The sequence below is a fragment of the Syngnathus acus genome, chromosome 11 (genome assembly GCF_901709675.1).
Source record: "Syngnathus acus chromosome 11, fSynAcu1.2, whole genome shotgun sequence".
Classification (NCBI taxonomy): Eukaryota; Metazoa; Chordata; class Actinopteri; order Syngnathiformes; family Syngnathidae; genus Syngnathus; species Syngnathus acus.
In genome coordinates, this window is record NC_051096.1 from 1,640,331 (window position 1) to 1,660,336 (window position 20,006).

General features: G+C 45.6%; 2 protein-coding genes across 3 annotated transcripts; both read right to left on the reverse strand.

Moving 5' to 3' along the window:
* Positions 1 to 742: 742 nt before the first annotated feature.
* On the reverse strand, positions 743 to 5,588 carry LOC119130305 (H-2 class I histocompatibility antigen, K-Q alpha chain-like). Its single transcript, XM_037264111.1, has 8 exons — positions 5,393 to 5,588; positions 4,170 to 4,433; positions 3,760 to 4,038; positions 3,328 to 3,636; positions 3,118 to 3,225; positions 2,920 to 3,009; positions 1,351 to 1,396; positions 743 to 1,252 (listed from the first exon to the last, which is right to left on the reverse strand). Exons 1-7 carry the CDS (start codon positions 5,445 to 5,447, stop codon positions 1,371 to 1,373), a joined length of 1,131 nt encoding a protein of 376 aa, XP_037120006.1. The 5' UTR covers positions 5,448 to 5,588; the 3' UTR covers positions 743 to 1,252; positions 1,351 to 1,370.
* Positions 5,589 to 17,190: 11,602 nt separating this feature from the next.
* On the reverse strand, positions 17,191 to 19,995 carry LOC119130240 (zinc finger protein 260-like). 2 transcript variants are annotated; one of them, XM_037264006.1, is made up of 3 exons: positions 19,575 to 19,995; positions 18,897 to 19,174; positions 17,191 to 18,612 (listed from the first exon to the last, which is right to left on the reverse strand). In XM_037264006.1, exons 1-3 carry the CDS (start codon positions 19,804 to 19,806, stop codon positions 17,593 to 17,595), a joined length of 1,530 nt encoding a protein of 509 aa, XP_037119901.1. In that variant the 5' UTR covers positions 19,807 to 19,995; the 3' UTR covers positions 17,191 to 17,592. The 2 variants fall into 2 exon arrangements, with proteins under 2 accessions (XP_037119901.1, XP_037119900.1); XM_037264005.1 differs by having other exon boundaries at positions 17,191 to 18,615; positions 19,575 to 19,988.
* Positions 19,996 to 20,006: the final 11 nt, after the last annotated feature.

A 20,006-nucleotide genomic window follows, 5' to 3' on the forward strand; every position in this document is an offset into this window, starting at 1 on the left:
ATGGCGGAGTGGCAGGCTTCTTGCGCCCAATTTCCTCGTTCTTGCCTAACCGGTATTTGGTGAATTGCTCGCTTGATGCACGGTACTATACAAAAACCGTTGGTCAAATATTCTAAACTACAAACAGTGCAAGCCAAATTATTAACATTTTATTTTGAGTCTGTGATTTGCAGGAGAAAAAGTATCTGAATAAATTCAGCTTGTAAATGCATGTCAGTGCTTCTGAAGGCCTGGAGGTTCATGTCACATAGTTCAAGTTGAGTCTCAAGTCAGGCCAGTCTCAAAATAAGCGAGGTACAAAACTCTTGAGGCAAGGAGTGTCACGTCACCAAGTTCAAGTCGAGTCTCCCGAGCCAACCAAGTATACAACCAGGGATACTCTGGCTCACATCATCCAGCAATATATAAGAAGTTCAACATCGTTTATGTAAGATAGGGGTTCACGGTTGTACCTATTCATGATGTATGGTGTTAATGCTTTGCCTATGTTTTTGATTGTGTTATTCCGGATCACAGTAAACAAATCAAGCCGTACTATTTATTTCTTTGCAGAGGATAAAGAATATGTACCTGTGTTGTCATAGTGTCTGTCTTCATGTGTTGATAAAAGCAACCAAATGTAGGGTCATATCTGGGAAAACAATGAAAGATGTCTCAACGTCACCACAACATCATGTGTATTCATATACTACACATCTTTCTGAAAAAGTAACATTAACATAACATCACATTTCACAACATTTATATAGTGTTTTATTGACACATTTGATTGACATTCACTTGATTTCAACAATGACAAAAATTGACAACTGCTTTATTCTTTCCAAGAGAGCAAAATTCCAAACGCAGCGGCAAAAATTTTGCTTCACCTCCCATCGTTATGCTGAACTTCTTTAGACAGCCAACCTGTTGAGCGTGACTCGACACCACCCGCTGGTTGCAGTCGAGTAGCACGCTCCGTTTTGGATTTCCACGTTGGGCATTGATCGTTGAATATGTTCAGCCACAGTTCAAATAAGGGCAGTCAAGAACCTCACCTTCTGAGAAACATGTTAGTTGTTTATTAGATGAAGACCTGGGATCAAACGGCATTTCAAAATAGGAAATACAATCAAACAAGAATGAAGCTTGTCGCTATCGTCGTTGAAACCACCCAAAAACTTGATTTAACCGAAACATAATTATTGTTGACTTGAAGAAGAAGAAAACATCTGTGTTGTGATGAGAAAGTCCTCTGAAAGAATTCTGACACCTGACAAAGAAGAGCAGATAGTCAACAAGAATCCAAATGTTCCCTAACCCACCTCCAGAATCCGAAGACCACGTGTAGTCAGCATGAGCTAACTTCACCAGGTGACCGTTGCTGCCTCTCACTCGGCAACAGGCTCAGAATCGGTGGAAACAGCTAAAAGCGAGAGAGGTTAAATTACACAAGACAACAATTTTGATGAAGAACGTCATTCCATTCCTTTCAATCGAAAAAAAAGCATTTGCGAGCGTATCTCAGGGCACCAGTGTACGCAGCTGACATTTTCCGGCATTGACACTTTAGGTTAGAACAGGGGTGGGCAAAATCCGGCCCGCCAACCCTGAATAAATTGTATTATTAAACTTTTTTTTTGGTCATATTGCCTGCAATGACTGCGTTTCCCCAGTAGATGGGGAACCGCTCGCCTGCGCATTTACTACCGGAAGCCGTGTCAGAACGCTCGGTGCACACTCACAAGTGCGTGTACGTACTCAGTAGTACGGACATGGCGCACTCGCGCTCTATTTGTATCAGTCCCGAATTTAGAGCGTGGGCTGTGACGACAGCATTCTTGTAATTCGCGCGCTGAGCTTTCAGATACAGTTTTACGCTAAAGCCACCCACAAACCTTCCCCTGGAATCCTTCTATTAAAATGAGTCGCCCAAGGAAAAGCAAGGTGGACACAGTGCCGAGTGTTTCAAAATGAGTGGCCAATTTGGCTCGACGTACGCGACGTGACGTTCAGCCACATGAGCATCAACATCAACCCGTCACAGATCGAGGTAAACGGACCAACACCTCGGATCTCTCCTAAGAATTGCCACAACAAATTTTACTCCAGACTATGACGCACTAGCAAAAAAGGGAGACCAACAACACTGTTCCCACTGAAAATGAAGGGGAGGCTCTCAAGTTTGTTGTAAAAAAATGCATTTTGAATATGATTTGTACACATAGCAGGGATTGAAACTAGCGACTATTCTCATTTTCAAACAATGCAGGATGCTCAAGGACATTGATGCACCACCTGCTTGCGACTAATCTTAACCTGTAAAGTTCTTAAGGCTTACTTTAAGGAAGTGTTTCCCGTTTCCTCACCTCTGTTACCAGGTGTTTGTGAGTTAAAACTCTGCTCTGATTTTCAGATACCCCCTCACCGTGTTGCCGTTTTGATTACTTTATTTGGATGTATGCTTTCACCGATTCTTCAAGATGATATATTTGGTCAGAATGTTTGCGGTTTGATGTGATCTCATAAGATAAACATCTTTCATTAATCTGACCTGCAGGCACTGAAGTGATGGAGACTGTTATTCATAATAACAGTGTCGTATTTTATGAGAATCACTGATAGCAGTTTTTTAGTGAATTTTTTTTTTTTTTTAATGCTGTTAATAAATGCATTTGTTTTCAAAAAACTTGTTTGGAATATCCATGCTTTACTACCTACTAAAGGCCAAAATCTTTTATGCAATGACCTTTACAGGTCGCTTATATTACTTCACACAAACACTACGTCCATCTGCTCCTGGTTCGGCCCTCCGGTCCAAATTTAGAACCCAGTTCGGCCCGCGAGTCAAAAAGTTTGCCCACCCCTGGGTTAGAATCAAACCTTGACATGGCTGCCTTGTTATTGTGGCTCAAAGGAAGCGAAAAACACTTTACTTACAAACTTGAGAATGTTCTTCTTTGTCTTCTTTCTTTTCCTCTTCCTCTTTTCCTGTCGGCTTTTCCCCTTTACAAGCTTGAGAGTATTCGGCTGAAATGAAAGAGAAGCAAGAGGAGATTAGGAATGGTCACAAACTGAGCAAGGCAAACAATGTTCTCTTTGGATGTTCCTGATGGAGCAAAAATTTGTGTCGCTCACCTTGTTTGCTTTTGAAACGGTTGGCAAGGACTGCTGCCGCCACCGCCACCAGAGCGAGAACCACCAACGGGACGGCGATGGCCACCACCTTCTTCCTGTCTTGCTCTTCTTAAGACGGCAAAGCATGTGCGACAAAGAGAGACACGTAAACGAGCCGTCACGCTCGCCCCGCAGCCAATCGGACGTGTCTGAGCCGCGCCAAACGCTCACCCTGGATGCGCGCGTTGCTCAGGATGCTTCCGGCGTCCAGCTTGATGACGATGCCTTCCGAGACGCCGGCCAGCTGGAACACGCATTCGTACTCCCGCTCCGCGGCGGGCGTCAGCTCCACTTTCAGGTGGACCGAGGTCTGAAAGGTTCCGTCGTGGTTGGGGAGGGTCTCCCCCATCTCCACGTCCTCGTGGACCTGCTCGCCGTTCTTCCTCCAAAAGAGGGACGATGTAATGGGGTAGAAACCCGTGGCGTGGCAGGTGACCGGAGAGGAAGGCGTCTTCTGCAGGAGAGACACCTTGGGAAGCTCTACACACAGGGGCAAAGATGGAGGGAAATGCGTGAGGAGGGCACGAAAGATGGAGAGAATGTGAAGGGAGGAAAGACAGAAAGTGTGTGCGTGAGGTTGAGAGGTGTGAGAGGACAACGTACCAGTTCTCGTCAGGTAGTCCCTCCCGTTGCTCACATGCTTCTTCAACTCAAAAGGACATTCTTCAATGAAGTAATTCTTTCTGGCTTCATTGAACCCGTCGATTTGGTCCAACTTCAATTTGGAGATGAAAGCTTGTGGATGTGCTGCGATCCATGTCATCGTCTTCGCCTCAAACGATAGGAAGTCTTCTCCATCGTAACGGACGTGCTGCCAACCATCAACCTCACCAGTCTCATCGTCCCATTCACAGCCTCTCATCACCTGCATCATGTGAACACCTGAAAGGATCGCACACAAGATTCAGTGACAATAATGAGAGAGAAAGCCAGCAGTGACACGCCTGTTTATTAGTCGTGAAACCAGCACATGCAGTTAATTTAGACGAGCGGCCGCTTGGACGTAAACAAACCTCCAGTTTGGTTGAAGCGCTTTTGAGCGGTTTCAATGTTCATTTTCATGACCCGCTCATTCCAAATATTGATCTCTGTGTCTCTCTTCCAGAAGTGCGGATTATCTTCTGTGATTTTGTTCACCCAGTCATGTTTCACTTTCGTTTCCCTGTGGTTGCTGTCGAACTGCAGAATCTGAACGCCGTCAACATACGCGACCAGCAAGTACTCTGGTAGCTTTGCAACTTGAGAGCCCGTCTTGAAATAAGTGAGCGTGTGAATGACTGAAAGACAAACACAAAAATGATACACATGATCTTGGTTTGTTTTTACATTAAGCGATCTTGTGATATTCCTATATTCGATGATTCTGTCTGCAGTTGGAACATTGCAGCACTTGACAGGTTGGAGTTCATGTTTATCCAAGCGCATTCTTTCACTCAAACTTGTCAGTGATTTGACAATTGTTTGTTTTCTGCTGGTTGATGATAAATATGTTCCAGTGGGATGCCCCTTATCAGCGATTTAAATCCACTAATGAAAGAAATATAATTACATAACTTTTGCCATTCTCTTTAATTAATATCTTTAATTAGTCATGTTTTTCCAAGCGCATTCTTTCACTCAAACCTGTCAGTGAATTGACAATTGTTTTTTTTTTCTGCTGGTTGTTGATAGATATGTTAGATTCCAGCGGGATGCTTCTCATCAGCGATTTAAATCAATTTATGAAAGAAATATAATTCCTTCATCGATCGTTATCTCTGCTCTGCTCTGCTCGTCTGTCTGTCTGTCTGTCTGTCTCTCTCGCCCGCCACTCTCGCTCCTCTCCACTCCTGCGCGCCTCTACTTCCGTGATGACAAATTAGAGAGGAAACAGACTAACTAAATTATATTTCTTCAACAAGTTTATACAATCATTTACACAACTCTTGAACATTTCATTACTGTACATTAGCTTTTCCATAATTTATCAAATGGATATTCATGCAGGTATACAGCACCTTGATTTGTGTTACTTTTAAGTTTTTCATCTTTATAAACTAAATATTCCATACGTTATAATAATAGCATTGTGTTCCCGTCTCTTTATGAGAAAACGACTGTTTAGGTGAAAGAATTTTCCGCTCATCAAACGTGAAGAAAATTTAACCCAAAAAAACATTACTAAATGCGTCAGTTCAAAATCAAGAGCGTCAATCTTGAAGATAATAAACCGAGTTGTAAGCAAAGTACAACTTACCAGGCGTCACGCTGTATATTTGCACTGCCGCAACAAAGAATACAAATAATTTCATTGCAAGAATCAAGTTGTCTTTGCGACTTTAGTCTAGCGGGGTATTTGGTCTAAGTTGCGACTATAGCGACTAGTCCGACTGGCGGACGAGGAAGTACAAAAAATCGCAGACATGCTTTTAGTCTCATGCCAACCCATGTTTAGAAAAAAACCAAAAAAACTTCCCACTTAAGCCAATCGGAGTCTCAACCTGGTGATGACATCACTCACGACGTGATCTGGAGTTTGGGTTTCTCTGAAATCACGTGACCCTCATTTACTGTTATCATTGCAAATATGTGTGAACCACGCTTGGTTGCTAAATGTAAGTTAGCTTGCCGCCAAATTGGATGTGAAAAAGCGGAGTGCTGGGTGAAATGTTTGTGCTTTGTTTGAAGCGCTTTTTTAGCGATTTCAGTGTTGTCTTTGGAGACCTGCTCATTACTTGCATTGATGCCCACCTACTTTTCCCGGTGGTCCGGCCTGTGACGCAATAAAAATACCCTGAAATTAAGACTGAACGACTTAGTTCAGACGCTTAGTTCTAAATTAGTCTTTAATATTTCACTAAATTGCCTGAAGGTAGGTAGTGGGAGTGTCTGGGTGAACGCCTGATCTTGGGCTTGTCTTCTTTTGGGTCTGTAACCAATGAGCTTCTTGTCGCACTGGTTTAGCTGCATTTTTGACCGTTGAACAATAAATAATCACAAGATGAATCAAGTAGCGTGTTGCACCATAAAAGATAAAGATACGTGATAAATGTCCATATTAACCACTCGAAAGATTTTCTTTTCTCCACTAGTGACATGATCCTCTGACCGAGGTTCCAGGAGAAGAAGAAAAAATTGTGACTGTATTATACTGCCCCCAGTGGTCGACGTGGGCACATCAGAAGGAGCAGCAACAAATTAAAGTATGGGACCAGATACACCTCTACGACGTGCTAATCTTATCATGACCTTATTGTTGCTATTTATGTGTATGATTCTTGACTTGGTGCAATTTGACGGAAGTATGTAAAACAAAAAAAAACGTATTTATTAATACCTGTTATTAACACCTGTCGTATATAATTGTATTTATTAATTGCTTATTTAACCCCCATGAGCTTATCATTATAAATAAATTTGAATACATGAGACGATTAAACTTTTCAAATGTTTTGTTTTAAAACTGTTTTGCTGTCACAATAAAATAAAACTTTTCTTTAGTACGTAATGCACAAAACCCAATTTAACTCTACACGTTCCGAATTTAGGATAACGCGTCAAAATGAGCAACTTTATCCCTAAAAAGTAATATTTTGCTGGAGCGTGAGGAAAGACGTGAGTGATGTTTCGTTAACGTACGTTCACCCTTTCACACGGGGATGGGTTAAATGCAGAGGACAAATTTCACCACACCCAGGTGTGTGTGTGACGATCATTGGGACTTTAATCTTTAATCTTAATCTTTGACAGGCTAGTGACTCCAATGCATCTTGAAAAGTAGTGCACAACTGATGGATACCAAAAAAGCAAACCGCAGGGCATTGAATGCACTGTTCGGGTTGTCATAGAAGAAGGTATTTGGGCTCTCGTCTCAGAATAAAGCTTCATCGGGATGCCGCATCGTCTGTGAGCAACTGAGCAGACCGCTTGCCATCGACTTTGTGCCCTGACCTTGATGAATGCCCCAAAAACAGTATTTATGAAATGGGGGACCGGGTTCTGGATTGATGTGCAAATGAGATGTCTTTCTATGAGGCAAAGGGGGCAAAAACGGCTTTTCGCCCACTCACTTGTTTGTTTTTCCCCAGGTGAGTGACAGGGAAATGGCCCAGCTGCACCCGGGAGAACTGGACTTGACCACTGAGGACTTGATCTTGGACAAAGTGGACCGTAAGGCCCGGCGTGCCACGCAGCCACTCAAGTTTCTGAAATGGATGTTGCCGATTTGATTCGCGGCCCGACCAAAATGACGTCATGGTCCCGGCAGGCTCGGATAACAACCTATCGCGGCTCACTCCTTCGCTGGGTTACCCGACCGAGTCCTTTGGCGGGGCGGGCGGCGGTCAGGTTGGTCCTTTGCACGGCCGGGTAGCGGGCGTGGCGTGTCGAAGGCAGACTCGCTAATGTGGCGTCTCATCCCTCAGTTCATATCCAGGCCAATCTAGAGGACGAGCTTGTCAAAGAAGCGCTCGGAACGGTGAGCGCTCACATTCGTCCTCCTTCATGTCGCAGCTATCGGAGGGCCCGAATTTATTTTCTCCTTTGTTTGTTTGTTTGTTTGTTTGGTTGGTTGGTTGGTTGGTTGGTTGTCACCAGACATCAAGGAGAGCCAGAACATCGCTTTGCTGCACCAACAGATCGCCGCCTGGGATGCCATTTTGGAGGTAAGTGCCCTTTTAGCAGGCCGCTCCACCGGCTGCTCCACCTCTCTGTCTCTCGCTCGGCTGCCTTGCAGCGGATGGAGGAGATGCTGAGCGGCTTCCAAAGCGACCTGTCGTCCATCAGCGACGAGATCCACACACTGCAGCAGCAGTTGCTCAGCATGAATGTGCGTCTGAAGAACCGCCAGGCGGTGCGTGGCCAGCTCAGCCAGCTGGTGGACGAGCTGCTGGTGCCCGGAGCCATGAACTGGTCCGTTTGATCCAGGAGGAGGAGCCGATGAGTGACTGGCACGTGCGTTCCAACTGCAGCTGCCGCTGACATGGTTTGGCGCCGCTGAGCTCGCTGTCGCTGGCTGACTCCAAGCTGAAGGGCGACCTGGTCGTGGTCCTCAACGCCCTGGGAAGCAACACCTCTTGAGCTCACGCAGCTGGACATCAGCTGCAATGCCATGGGAGACAGTGGTGCCAAAATGCTGGCCAAGGCCCTGCAGATCAACGCCAAGCTAAGGTGGGGGCGCTCCAATCTGGTGCCAGTCTGGCGCCCGCCGCTCTTTGCTGGCTTATTGTCGCCTTCTGCAGGACGCTCATCTGGGACAGGAACAATGTCAGCCCTCAGGGCCTGCAGGAAGTGGCGTCCGCCTTGGAGAAGTGAGTTTGCGCTTCCTCAGTCGGGATGGCAGATGAGGCTATTGAAGCGCCACAAAAGGCTTTACGTTTTTTTCATCACAAATAGCCCACATGCAAAATCAAAACAAAACCCAGTTTTGCTCATACCAGGTCTGGTGTGCTCCAATCTCTGAACTTTTTGCCGGTTAAAATGCATTTCAGACCCGTTTTCTTTTTTTAAAGGAACTTCACCATCCGGTTGATGCCGTTCGTTCCCATCGTGGATGCCGCATAGGCACTTAAGACACACCCAGAAAAGACAGAAGACGCTCTGCTGAAGGTGACTTCCGAGTTCCTTTTGTGATTTGGGACATCAATTCTTACTCGTGGTTTAGTTAACTCCTCAACTTGCACGGGTGAAGCGCTGAGGTTCCCGGGGCCCTACTTTGAAACTAGCGTGACCATTGGCATGGTGTCTTTGTCTGCAGATGGAACCACGAAACCCGGAAGTACTTCCAGGAGCAGGCGTACCGGCTGTAGCAGGGCATACCGGCTGTAGTAGGGCATCGTCACCAGCACTACGCAGCAGCCTGGCGCCTCGGCAATAGCCCCTCCTCGGACCAAGTTCGAGCTGACCCTCTGCTCCTCTGTGCAGATGATGGACACCATGTTTGTGAAGGTTCAAGACCACCTAAACTCCCTCATGTTCTCCCAGGACCGTGCGGTCCGGGAGGACATGTAAGTGGCGGAAAACCTGATGAATGATGCAAGAAACTCCAAAAGGGTGGGCGAAATTGAGCTCACGCTAGCTGGTTCTGAGTGGAACTTTGAAGTGTGCCCCTTCCCTCTCTGGACGCTCCAGCTGCTCCCTTGCCTCTACCACCTGGGCGGCGGGCGATGCTTTGCGCGGTGCCATTCAAGACAAGTTGGAGTCGGTGGCAATGGAAGTGGCGCGCGGCCGTGATCGAGGAGCAGCTGCAGGTAGTCACATGCTGGCAACTGGCCTCCATGTACCGTATTTTTCGGACTATAAGTCGCGTTTTTTTTTCATAGTTCTGGTGGGGGGGGCGACTTATACCGAGGAGCGACTTACATGTGAATTTTTTCATAAATTTTCAAAAATTAAAAAAAGGAAAAAGTGAAACCGCGATAAACAAACCGCGATGTAGCAAGGGATTACTGTAATTTGAATTTCAAGTGACGTCAGCAACGCGGCGCAGCGGTTGTTTACATAAAGGACAAAGATTCGATCACGAGATGACGAAGATGACGAAGGGCCCCACGTACTACCGGCATCATTAGCGGCTTTGTTTGTAAGTGACACGGAGGACGAAGAGTTTGAAGGATTTAAGGATTTGGAGTGACACAGAAGGTTTGAAAAACTATTATGGCTTTTACGCACGCCCGGTCCTACTCTATGGAGCTCTCTTTCACCTCCGTGGATGGAAGTCGGGGGCCGGCGCTCAGCCGGGTGGCTACCCGGGGACGGTGGATGGGGCTCGGACATGGCTTTTACGCACGCCCGGTCCTATTCTACGGAGCTCTCTTCCACCTCCGTGGCTGGAAGTCGGGGGCCGGTGCTCGGCCAGGTGGCTGTCCGGGGACGGTGGATGGGGCTCGGACATGGCTTTTACGCACGCCCGGTCCTATTCTATGGAGCTCTCTTCAACCTCCGTGGCTGGAAGTGCCACCTCCGGGGATGGAAGTCCACGCCGGTGCTTGGGTCCTTGTACTTTGTTAATGCTACGATATACTTATATACTAGATCTGTGGAATAACGAAGAGGCTGACGTCAGGGCGCACGCGCGGCGTTGTTGACAAAGGACGAGGAATTTGATCGATGGATTTAATGATTTGGAGTGACACAGATGGTTTGATAATATTATTGCTTATATAATAGTTATTTGATATCTAATTTATATATTGTTATATGGGCCTGTGGAATATTTTGAAGTGCAAGCGCCGTCAGCGGCGCGCACCCATTGTTGACATAAAGGACGATCGATGGATTTAATGAATTGGAGTGACACAGATGGTTTTATAAACGTGTTATTTATGTAATAGTTATTTGAATAACTCTGAATGTTACGTCAGCTCTTCGTTTCTGTTTATGTCACGTTAGCATACCTATCGTTTAGCCTGTTGTTGCTCGTTCATGTCTGTTCATGGTGTTGCATTTTGTCGAATACATTTCCCCCCAAATGCGACTTATACTCCGGAGCGACTTATATATTTTCTTTTTCACGTTACTGTGCATTTTATGGCTAATGCGACCTATATTCCGGAGCGACTTTTAGTCCGAAAAATACGGTACACGTTTAAGCCAACGTTTTATCTTACACAAGCTAGCAAACGTTTGAGGTGGTCCGACCCAGCGGCATCACCGACGGCAGGTTGTTCAGAAAGATCTATTCTAGATCTATTCTGTTCCATTTGTCGTGACAAAAGCACATTTCTGCCTGTTTGATTGATTTCGGCAAGTACATAACACACTATTTGCAGCTTTGTTTCACAATATGTTTACATGACTTGTCGAAACGGGTTTGCTAGTCACACAGGGTTTCAATGGCAGACACACAATCTACATTTCACATGACAGTAATCATGAAAGGAGATGTTTGTTTCACATGTACAACGCAAGCCCAAAATCCACTTTGAGCACTGAAGGGCTGGTTTATTCCATGGAAGGAAGAAAATAAATAAATAGACTGCTGTGAATGTGTATGTCAAGGTGCTCATTTTTGTTGGCAGGCCTTTATTTATTGGGGAGCCAATTTCATTTTAGTTCATAAAAACTCAAATTAAAAAAAGAAATAAAATGAAAACGCTTTCTACAAAACAAACTACACGTTTACAAATCCAAATAGTTATAGTGAAATGTCATCACTTGGTTTGAAGGAATAGGGTCAAAAGACACAAAACCCGCCTAGCCACAATAACAGATACGCTCACATCTCTTTGGATAAAGTACCGTATTTTCCGCCCTAAAAGGCGCACCTAAAAACCTATAATTTTCTCAAAAGCCGACAGTGCGCCTTATAGGCCAGTGCGCCTTATATATGGATCAACTGATGAATTTGTTGATCCATACTGGTTGTACACAGTGCTCTGCCAAAATGTTTCAGTACGTTTTAGTACGACTAATAAATTACAAGGTCGCATCGCTTCCCAGCATTACGGCAACTGTAGTCAGGGGGCGTCACCGAATAGCTGTTGTACCCGCGAGGCTATTTCCTGTCAAAATAGGCTGCTCTGTTAATGTTTCGAGTAAATCTACGGATCGATATGGAAGGGAAACATAGGTAAGTAGTACCAATGCGTTAGATCGAACTTTAGTCAGTTCCGATCATTTTATAGGAGATCGTTTGAGAAACGCGATTGTTTACACTTTGCTGAGGCTCATGGGAGATTGCGAGGTGAGGCTCGTGAGACTTTGCGGATGGCTAATGCTATTGCGATAGCTGCTATACGTACCAGGCTATTTCATGTCAAAATAGGCTGCTCTGTTAATGTTTCGAGTAAATCTACGGATCGATATGGAAGGGAAACATAGGTAAGTAGTACCAATGCGTTAGATCGAACTTTAGTCAGTTCCGATCATTTTATAGGAGATCGTTTGAGAAACGCGATTGTTTACACTTTGCTGAGGCTCATGGGAGATTGCGAGGTGAGGCTCGTGAGACTTTGCGGATGGCTAATGCTATTGCGATAGCTGCTATACGTACCAGGCTATTTCATGTCAAAATAGGCTGCTCTGTTAATGTTTCGAGTAAATCTACGGATCGATATGGAAGGGAAACATAGGTAAGTAGTACCAATGCGTTAGATCGAACTTTAGTCAGTTCCGATCATTTTATAGGAGATCGTTTGAGAAACGCGATTGTTTACACTTTGCTGAGGCTCATGGGAGATTGCGAGGTGAGGCTCGTGAGACTTTGCGGATGGCTAATGCTATTGCGATAGCTGCTATACGTACCAGGCTATTTCATGCCAAAATAGGCTGCTCTGTTAATGTTTCGAGTAAATCTACGGATCGATATGGAAGGGAAACATAGGTAAGTAGTACCAATGCGTTGGATCGAACTTTAGTCAGTTCCGATCATTTTATAGGAGATCGTTTGAGAAACGCGATTGTTTACACTTTGCTGAGGCTCATGGGAGATTGCGAGGTGAGGCTCGTGAGACTTGCGGATGGCTAATGCTATTGCGATAGCTGCTATACGTACCAGGCTATTTCATGTCAAAATAGGCTGCTCTGTTAATGTTTCGAGTAAATCTACGGATCGATATGGAAGGGAAACATAGGTAAGTAGTACCAATGCGTTGGATCGAACTTTAGTCAGTTCCGATCATTTTATAGGAGATCGTTTGAGAAACGCGATTGTTTACACTTCGCTGAGGCTCGTGAGACTTTGCGGATGGCTAATGCTATTGCGATAGCTGCTATACGTACCAGGCTATTTCATGTCAAAATAGGCTGCTCTGTTAATGTTTCGAGTAAATCTACGGATCGATATGGAAGGGAAACATAGGTAAGTAGTACCAATGCGTTAGATCGAACTTTAGTCAGTTCTGATCATTTTATAGGAGATCGTTTGAGAAACGCGATTGTTTACAGAGGGCTCGTTGGTTATTGGCTAGTGGATGCATACCGCAACCCTAGTCAACCTCAGTTTGATGCAGTATAGCTTCTATTTTATGCGCCTTATAAGCCGGTGCGCCTTATATATGGACAAAGTTTTAAAATGGGCCGTTCATTGAAGGTGCGCCTTATAACCCGGTGCGCCTTTTAGGGCGGAAAATACGGTATATAAGCAGACAAGTATATTCATGGAGTCAACCAATAAAGCAGACATAACTAGACATTCTTTGATATAAGATAATAACAGAGGTTGCTACAACTTCACGATTCAATATGTATTTCTGTGCACTGCAAAATAAATGTCTTTTGATATGTTGCTTAAATAGCTTAATGACCCTTAAGGAACTGTGTAATGCATGCCTGATGTTTGTTCTCTAAATCATGGACACGGCCAGAGTCGTCTTGACCGTACAGTACTTGATTATATCTTGTGTTTTGATTAAACGTCATATGTCGCCTAATGCGAGACGCCAGCTTTTCGATTACTACTGAACGCTCTGCACAGAGGGAAATGTTTTGCCTAACAAAGATAAGATATGGTGGGAAGCATGATTAAACTAAGAATATAATGATGTGAGCAAAGACATGGAGTATCAGAAGAACTAACTTTGCATAGTCAGGGAACAGTAATAGATTAATGATGTGACAGCCAAAAGCTCACATAAATGACAAAATTGAAAGAATGACGAATGGATGAGGTGCGACAGTGTAGGAATGGAGCAGAATGTTTACAGGAAGGTCACTTGGAGATAAAACCAGCTGGTGCCAGAAGGAGACAGCCAAGGACTCGGCCAAAGATGATCCCCAAGGCCGAAAGACAGGATGGAAGACGGCAGCCCCCACACACACACCGAATCGTCCATACCAGCACCCACTCCCATGGAATCAAACTCTACTGCGAACTCGCCCCACCCCAACGACTCATCACCCATCAAACTCGCCCCACAAAGGTGTTATTTATGTTATAGTTATTTGAATAACTGTTTGTTAAGTATTATTGTTTATGTCCGCCCTTAGACTCACTGTGTGTATTAAGGTACCAATTCTGTTCACCTTTTTGTTGTTATATACGGTAATGACGTCACTACATTGATGCTACCGGGGAAGAAAGTCCTGTGACAACGGACATGCGGATTGTTGTATGGGATTGACTGACGGAGAAGTTGTTGCGTTTAGCGCCAGTGTGTTTGTTAAATAAATACGCTGTGTTTTCAGCTGAAAAAGGAACCACGCATCGTCCTACTTTTCTCCACCACGCAGACAGCGGAAAAGTCACTGCTGCACACCATTTATTTGGTTAAGAAAAAGGAACCCCCCCTTTTTCACTTTACACTGTTAATGTTACATCAGGCCCGTTCTCGGCTTCTCGTTTGAGTTTATGTCACGTTAGCATACCGTATCGTTAGCCTGTTGTTGCTGGTTCATGTCTGGTTTTGGATTTTGTCAAATACATTTCCCCCAGAATGTGACTTAAACTCCGGAGCGACTTATATATGTTTTTTTCCTCTATATTGTGCATTTTACGGCTGATGCGACTTGTATTCCGGAGCGACTTTTAAAAGTTAAAGTCCCAATGATCGTCACACACACATCTGGGTGTGGTGAAATTTGTCCTCTGCATTTAACCCATCCCCGTGTGATTTTGATCCATCCCCTGGGGGAGAGGGGAGCAGTGAGCAGCAACGGTGCCGCGCTCGGGAATCATTTGGTGATCTAAACCCCCAATTCCAACCCTTTTAGTCCGAAAAATACGGTATATTAATGATCTACCTGATGTGTGCCCTGATAGCAATGTTCAAATGTATGCCGACGATGCGGTCATCACTGTCCACGGCAGGACTACTAAACGAGTCTCTGACAGTCTAACTAGTGCACTTGAAAGGGTACATGACTGGCTCGACAGTGCCTGCCTCATGCTCAATGTACCGTATTTTCCACACTATTAGGCGCACTTAAAATTCACTCAAAAAAACACAGTGCGCCTTATAATGCAGAGGGCCTTATATATGGATGAATTGATGAATTTGTTGATCCATACTGGTTGTACACAGCGCTCTGCCAAAATATTTCAGTACGTTTTAGTACGACTAGTAAATTACAAGGTCGCATCGCTTCCCAGCATTTCGGCAAACGTGGTCAGGGGTGTCACTGAATAGTTTTTGTACCCGCGAGGCTATTTCATTTAAAAAAAAGGCTGTTCCGTTAATGTTTTCGAGGAAGTTTACGGATCAATATCCAACGGAATCATAAATAAGCAGCACCAATGTGTTAAATCAGTCTTTAGTCGGTTCCGATCACTTTTATGGGAGAGAGTTTGAGAAACGTGATTGTTTACAGGGGGCTGCCACGACACTTTGCTGAGGCTCATGGGAGTCTGCGAGCTGAGGCTCATGGGAGTTTGCGGGTGGCTAATGCTATAATGATAGCTGCTATACGCATGAGGCTATTTCATCTCAAAATAGGCTCCTCCGTTACTGTTTCGAGTAAATTTACAGATCGATGTGGAAGGGAAACATAGGTAAGCAGTACCGATGTGTTTGATCGAACTTTAGTCGATTCCGATCATTTTATAGGAGATCATTTGAGAAACGCGATTGTTTACAGGGGGCTGCCACAACACTTTGCTGAGGCTCATGGGAGTTTGCGGGTGGCTAATGCTATAATGATAGCTGCTATAGGCACGATGCTATTTCATTTCAAAATAGGCTGCTCCGTTAATGTTTCGAGTAAATTTACGGATCGATATGGAAGGGAAACATAGGTAAGCAGTACCAATGTGTTGAACGAACCTGAGTCAGTTCCGAACATTTTATAGGAGATAGTTTGGGAAACGCGATTGTTTACAGAGGGCTCATTGGTTATTGGCTAGTGGATGCATACCGCAACCCTAGTCAACCTCAGTTTGTTGCAGTATAGCTTCTATTTTATGCGCCTTTTAATCCGGTGCGCCCTGTATATGAAATAATTTCTAAAATAAAAAATTCAATGAGGGTGCGCCTTATAATCCAGTGCACCTTTTGGTGCGAAAAATACGGTAAAGAAAACAGTGTTCATGTTGTTCAGCAAAAGACCAACGACCATTGAGAGGTCTGGTGTTTTCTCCAAGGGAGTAGAATTGTGCCACACTTCAAGTATGTCGGTTTCATCTTGGACTCCAATCTAACCTTTAAGAAACAGATCAAAAAAGTAACTAACACTATTCAGTTCAATTTACGTAACTCCAAACACATTCGACCCTATCTAACAGAAGCAGCAAAACCATATCTGTATGATCTTCTCGCACATGGAATATTGTTTTACAAATTGGTCTTTTGCAAACGTGACAATCATCAGATCGATTGAACAGGTTTTTTAAAAGGGCTATCACAATACTAGACAAAAAACCGAACTCTTATCACCACTGTAACATTCTGGAAAAGTATCATCTCAGTTTTGAAAACTTTAGGAACTTCAAAAATGCATGCTTAATATATAAGTGTTTAAATGGCCTGGCTCCTTCTCTTATGGAATTCATCCATAAAAAAAGACCGCGTAGACAGTACCAGGTCAACACCCAGGGGTGATTGTGAAATTGAATATAGAAGAACGACTTTTGGTAAGAGCGTACTCTCCATATATGGCTGTCAATACTGGAATCTACTCCCTGCCTCAAGTAGAGAGATCCACTCTTTTTATGTTTTTAAAAGGCGACTAAAACAGTGGCTAAAAAGCTCACAAACTTGTAATCACTTTTAGTAAATAGTCTGCTAGGACGGTTAGAATAGTTTTTCCACAGTGTGGATATAAACTTTTATACTATGTTTTTATTTTATTTTTTATCTCCCTATAATGTACTAGTCAATCTATCTGTATGTCTGCTCTGTCAGGCTGAGTTAATGTAATGTCTAATGTCTATTTGTCTGTCTGTCCTGTCTATGTTCTATGTCACAAGGACAACGGATGAAATTTAACTCCGGCTAATTCCGACTGGTTTTACACTGGGATGTTTGTATATATGTCTACATCTTTAGTGTTCATCAAACTGGTTCTGTCCTGTCTAAATAAATAAATATGCATTTAAAATATTTTGAAGACATGTCTAAATTGGAAAATAAACCAATAAATACAAAGTTAGTGGCAAACATTTGCACAGTCCAACAGCAACAATAAAATGACATTTTGTTTAGTCATGTAAAAGTGTACCACCAATGTAACATTTGGACATCTGACATTCTTTACAAACTATTTGCTCGGTATTTAGCAGTTTTGGTTATTGTGTGTGCATCCTTGTGCATCAGCACTTCTACTTGTAATTTTAATGCCCACCATCTTTTCTGTTTTGTAGTAGATTTATGGTGACAAACACTCATCAGCGACTGCTTGTGCCGGTGGAATTTCCAGAGGTCTGCTTACTTTGATACAAAAAAGACCCAATGCTGCCGCCTGCCGGCTATAATTGTCATTACACATACATACGTTCCCAGAAAAATGAGCCAAAGTTGGCCACCAAATAAACTCAACTCTTTAGAGTGGAGTCACAAAGGAAAAGAAGCAAGCGGTCCCCCCGAGTCAGAGCTGCAGCAAGCATTGGCGCGCGTCAGTGGCGGCGTGCACCTTCATGTGCGCCTCCAGCGAGCGTTTCTCCTGGTAGCGTTTGTCGCACATGCGGCAGGCGTGCGGCTTTTCGCCCGAGTGCGTCAGCATGTGCCTCTTGAGGTCCACTTTCTGCACAAAGCTCCTGCCGCAGACGTGGCATTCAAAGACCTTGTCCTTCCGATGGAAGCGCTCGTGCGTCTCCAGCGAGATCTTCTGGCGGAAGCGCTTCCCGCACAGGCCGCAGACAAAAGCCTTCTCGCCTGTGTGTATCTTGGCATGCGCAGCCAGGTTCCCCGCCTGCCGGAAGGTCTTGCCGCACACCCGGCAGGCGTACGGCCTCTCGTCATTGTGAATCCTCTTGTGCACGAGCAGGTGCTGGCTCATAATGAATTTCTTGCCGCACTCATCACAGCCGTGGACGCGCGGCCTGCCGCCTGTGTGCCGCTTCAGGTGCCGCTTCAGCACCGCCTTGTCTGTGAAGGTCTTCCCGCAAAACTCGCAGATGAAAGGCCTGTCGCCCACGTGCGCCCTGGCATGGCGATCTAGAGCGCTCTTACGGGTAAAGTTCTTGCCGCACTGGCCGCACGACAAAGCCGGCAGCGCGCTCTTGGGGACCCTTCGTTCCCGGAAGGAACGGAGGCGTTTGGACCCGCAGCCAGGAACACGGTCCTCCGTGTGCTCTTTGGGGATTTCCTGAATTCGCTCAGCGCCGCCGCTTTGACTCAGACCAGCGTCTGGCAGACCTCCACTGGACCCCTCGGCTTTCCGGAGGGTGCGGACGCACTCTGGCCCGCGCTCATCAGAGTACTCTTGAACAAACTCTTCAAACCGGTGTCGAACCCCATCTTGAATCTGTTCATGTAGGTGGCCCCCCAACCTGCAGTCGCCCTCCTGGTGAGAGCGGTCTCCTGGTTCAAGGGCTTTGGTGTCGTCTATGCGGTCCTGGCGCAGTCCTGTCGGGGCCGTGGCAACGTGCTTATCTGTGCTGAGGGTCTTCTGGGGAGCAGAGGTGGGAGAAAGTCACGCATGCACGAATAACCAGCAAGTTGAAAGCAGCCAGCTTAATCTGGCAAAAAATAAAAAATCATGCATCAAGTGGAGTGAATGGCTACGTAACATTTTTGACAATCACACCCGTTTACGTTCTGATGATCAGCAACAACAAGCGACGGATGATGCTTAACTATTTGCAGGGGCAGCATCATAGCCATGGTTGCCATCATTATGAGTGTCAACCCAAATGAATTGCAATTGACCTTGTCATTGTTGAGTCCCACCTGTGTTTGAGGGTTGTGTTCCGTGCGGGAGGAAGGCTTTCCCCTTGTTGCGGGTTCCAACTTTCCCTCCGTCCCGAGTTTCGGCTGTCCCCTCGCCGCTGGTTCCGCCTCCTGGGCGTCTCGGTCCATTCGCTTCGCCAGAAGGCTGCTTGTGCCGTTAGACACTCGGCAGAGGTGCAACTCGCCGTTGCCGTCTCTTGGGCCGTCATTGTCTCCTGGACCGTCGTAGGTGGGGGACCCAGAAGGGAGGTCATGTGACAGGGTGGAGGGCTCAGACTCTGTCAGGAAGGGCACCCGCGATTAGCATCGCCACCATCAACCCCCCTAGCAACGAATTCCCAATGGACGACCGACGCACACCATTCTACCGGTGGAATGGCTGATGTTACATTTGCAACTTTTGAGTTCTGGGAGGCCATGTCAACTTAACTCTTTGGGGTTTTCGCCCCCATGAGTGGTGGACATTTTGAATGTGAAACTTGTCAGCCGATCGGAAAGAACATGGGTCCATTCTGAGACAAAAAATCAAGTTCGATCGTTTTCCTAAGACTCAAGCAGTGCACAAGGTTTTAGTTTGGTTTGTCTCTTTCCCGGGGCTAAAGAGGAGCTTGACATATTCTCCGGATAAATTATAGATATCATTTAGAAGCTCCAATACAATGCACCAAAGACGCTGACCTGCTGCGGCTCCCGCTGCTCGATACTCGCTGAAGATTCGCTCGACGGCGGCGGAGACGGCCCCCATGACCATTCGCCTGAGCTGACGCTCATCTCGGCTGGGCCGCTCCTGCAACAGCCGTACAACGCGCTCGGCCGCCGCCGAAAATTGCCGCTCGACAGCCGCCCTCAGGCTCTTGTCCCGGGCGCCCGGTGGCCGCGGGGGCCCGTCCCGTTTCTTCTTCGCCGCCATTTGCGTGACGTAGCCAGGGCGGAACGTAACTACACCGACTTCCGGTTGTGTTGGTCACGTGACGACACACGTGCGCTCGATCACCCTGATGTTAACTTTCTCGGCTCTCGGCAAAACAACTTTGCTTCATGAAGTTTATCTGGTTTCCCTACAAACTTGCCTCCCACGTCAACGTCTCAAGGAGCGATTCGGCAATAAAG

Bases quoted from the DNA above. Each gene is read 5' to 3' on its own strand.
- LOC119130305 (XM_037264111.1), bottom strand. From the start codon at position 5,447: ATGAAATTATTTGTATTCTTTGTTGCGGCAGTGCAAATATACAGCGTG. The intron at 3,637-3,759 runs GTACGTTGTCCT...CCCTGTGTGTAG, and splicing joins GGACTACCTGACGAGAACTG to AGCTTCCCAAGGTGTCTCTC. The intron at 3,226-3,327 runs GTGAGCGTTTGG...TGCCGTCTTAAG, and splicing joins GAGCAACGCGCGCATCCAGG to AAGAGCAAGACAGGAAGAAG.
- LOC119130240 (XM_037264005.1), bottom strand. From the start codon at position 19,806: ATGGCGGCGAAGAAGAAACGGGACGGGCCCCCGCGGCCACCGGGCGCC. The intron at 19,175-19,574 runs GTCAGCGTCTTT...CCTTCCTGACAG, and splicing joins AGCAGCGGGAGCCGCAGCAG to AGTCTGAGCCCTCCACCCTG. The intron at 18,616-18,896 runs GTGGGACTCAAC...TCTGCTCCCCAG, and splicing joins AACACAACCCTCAAACACAG to AAGACCCTCAGCACAGATAA.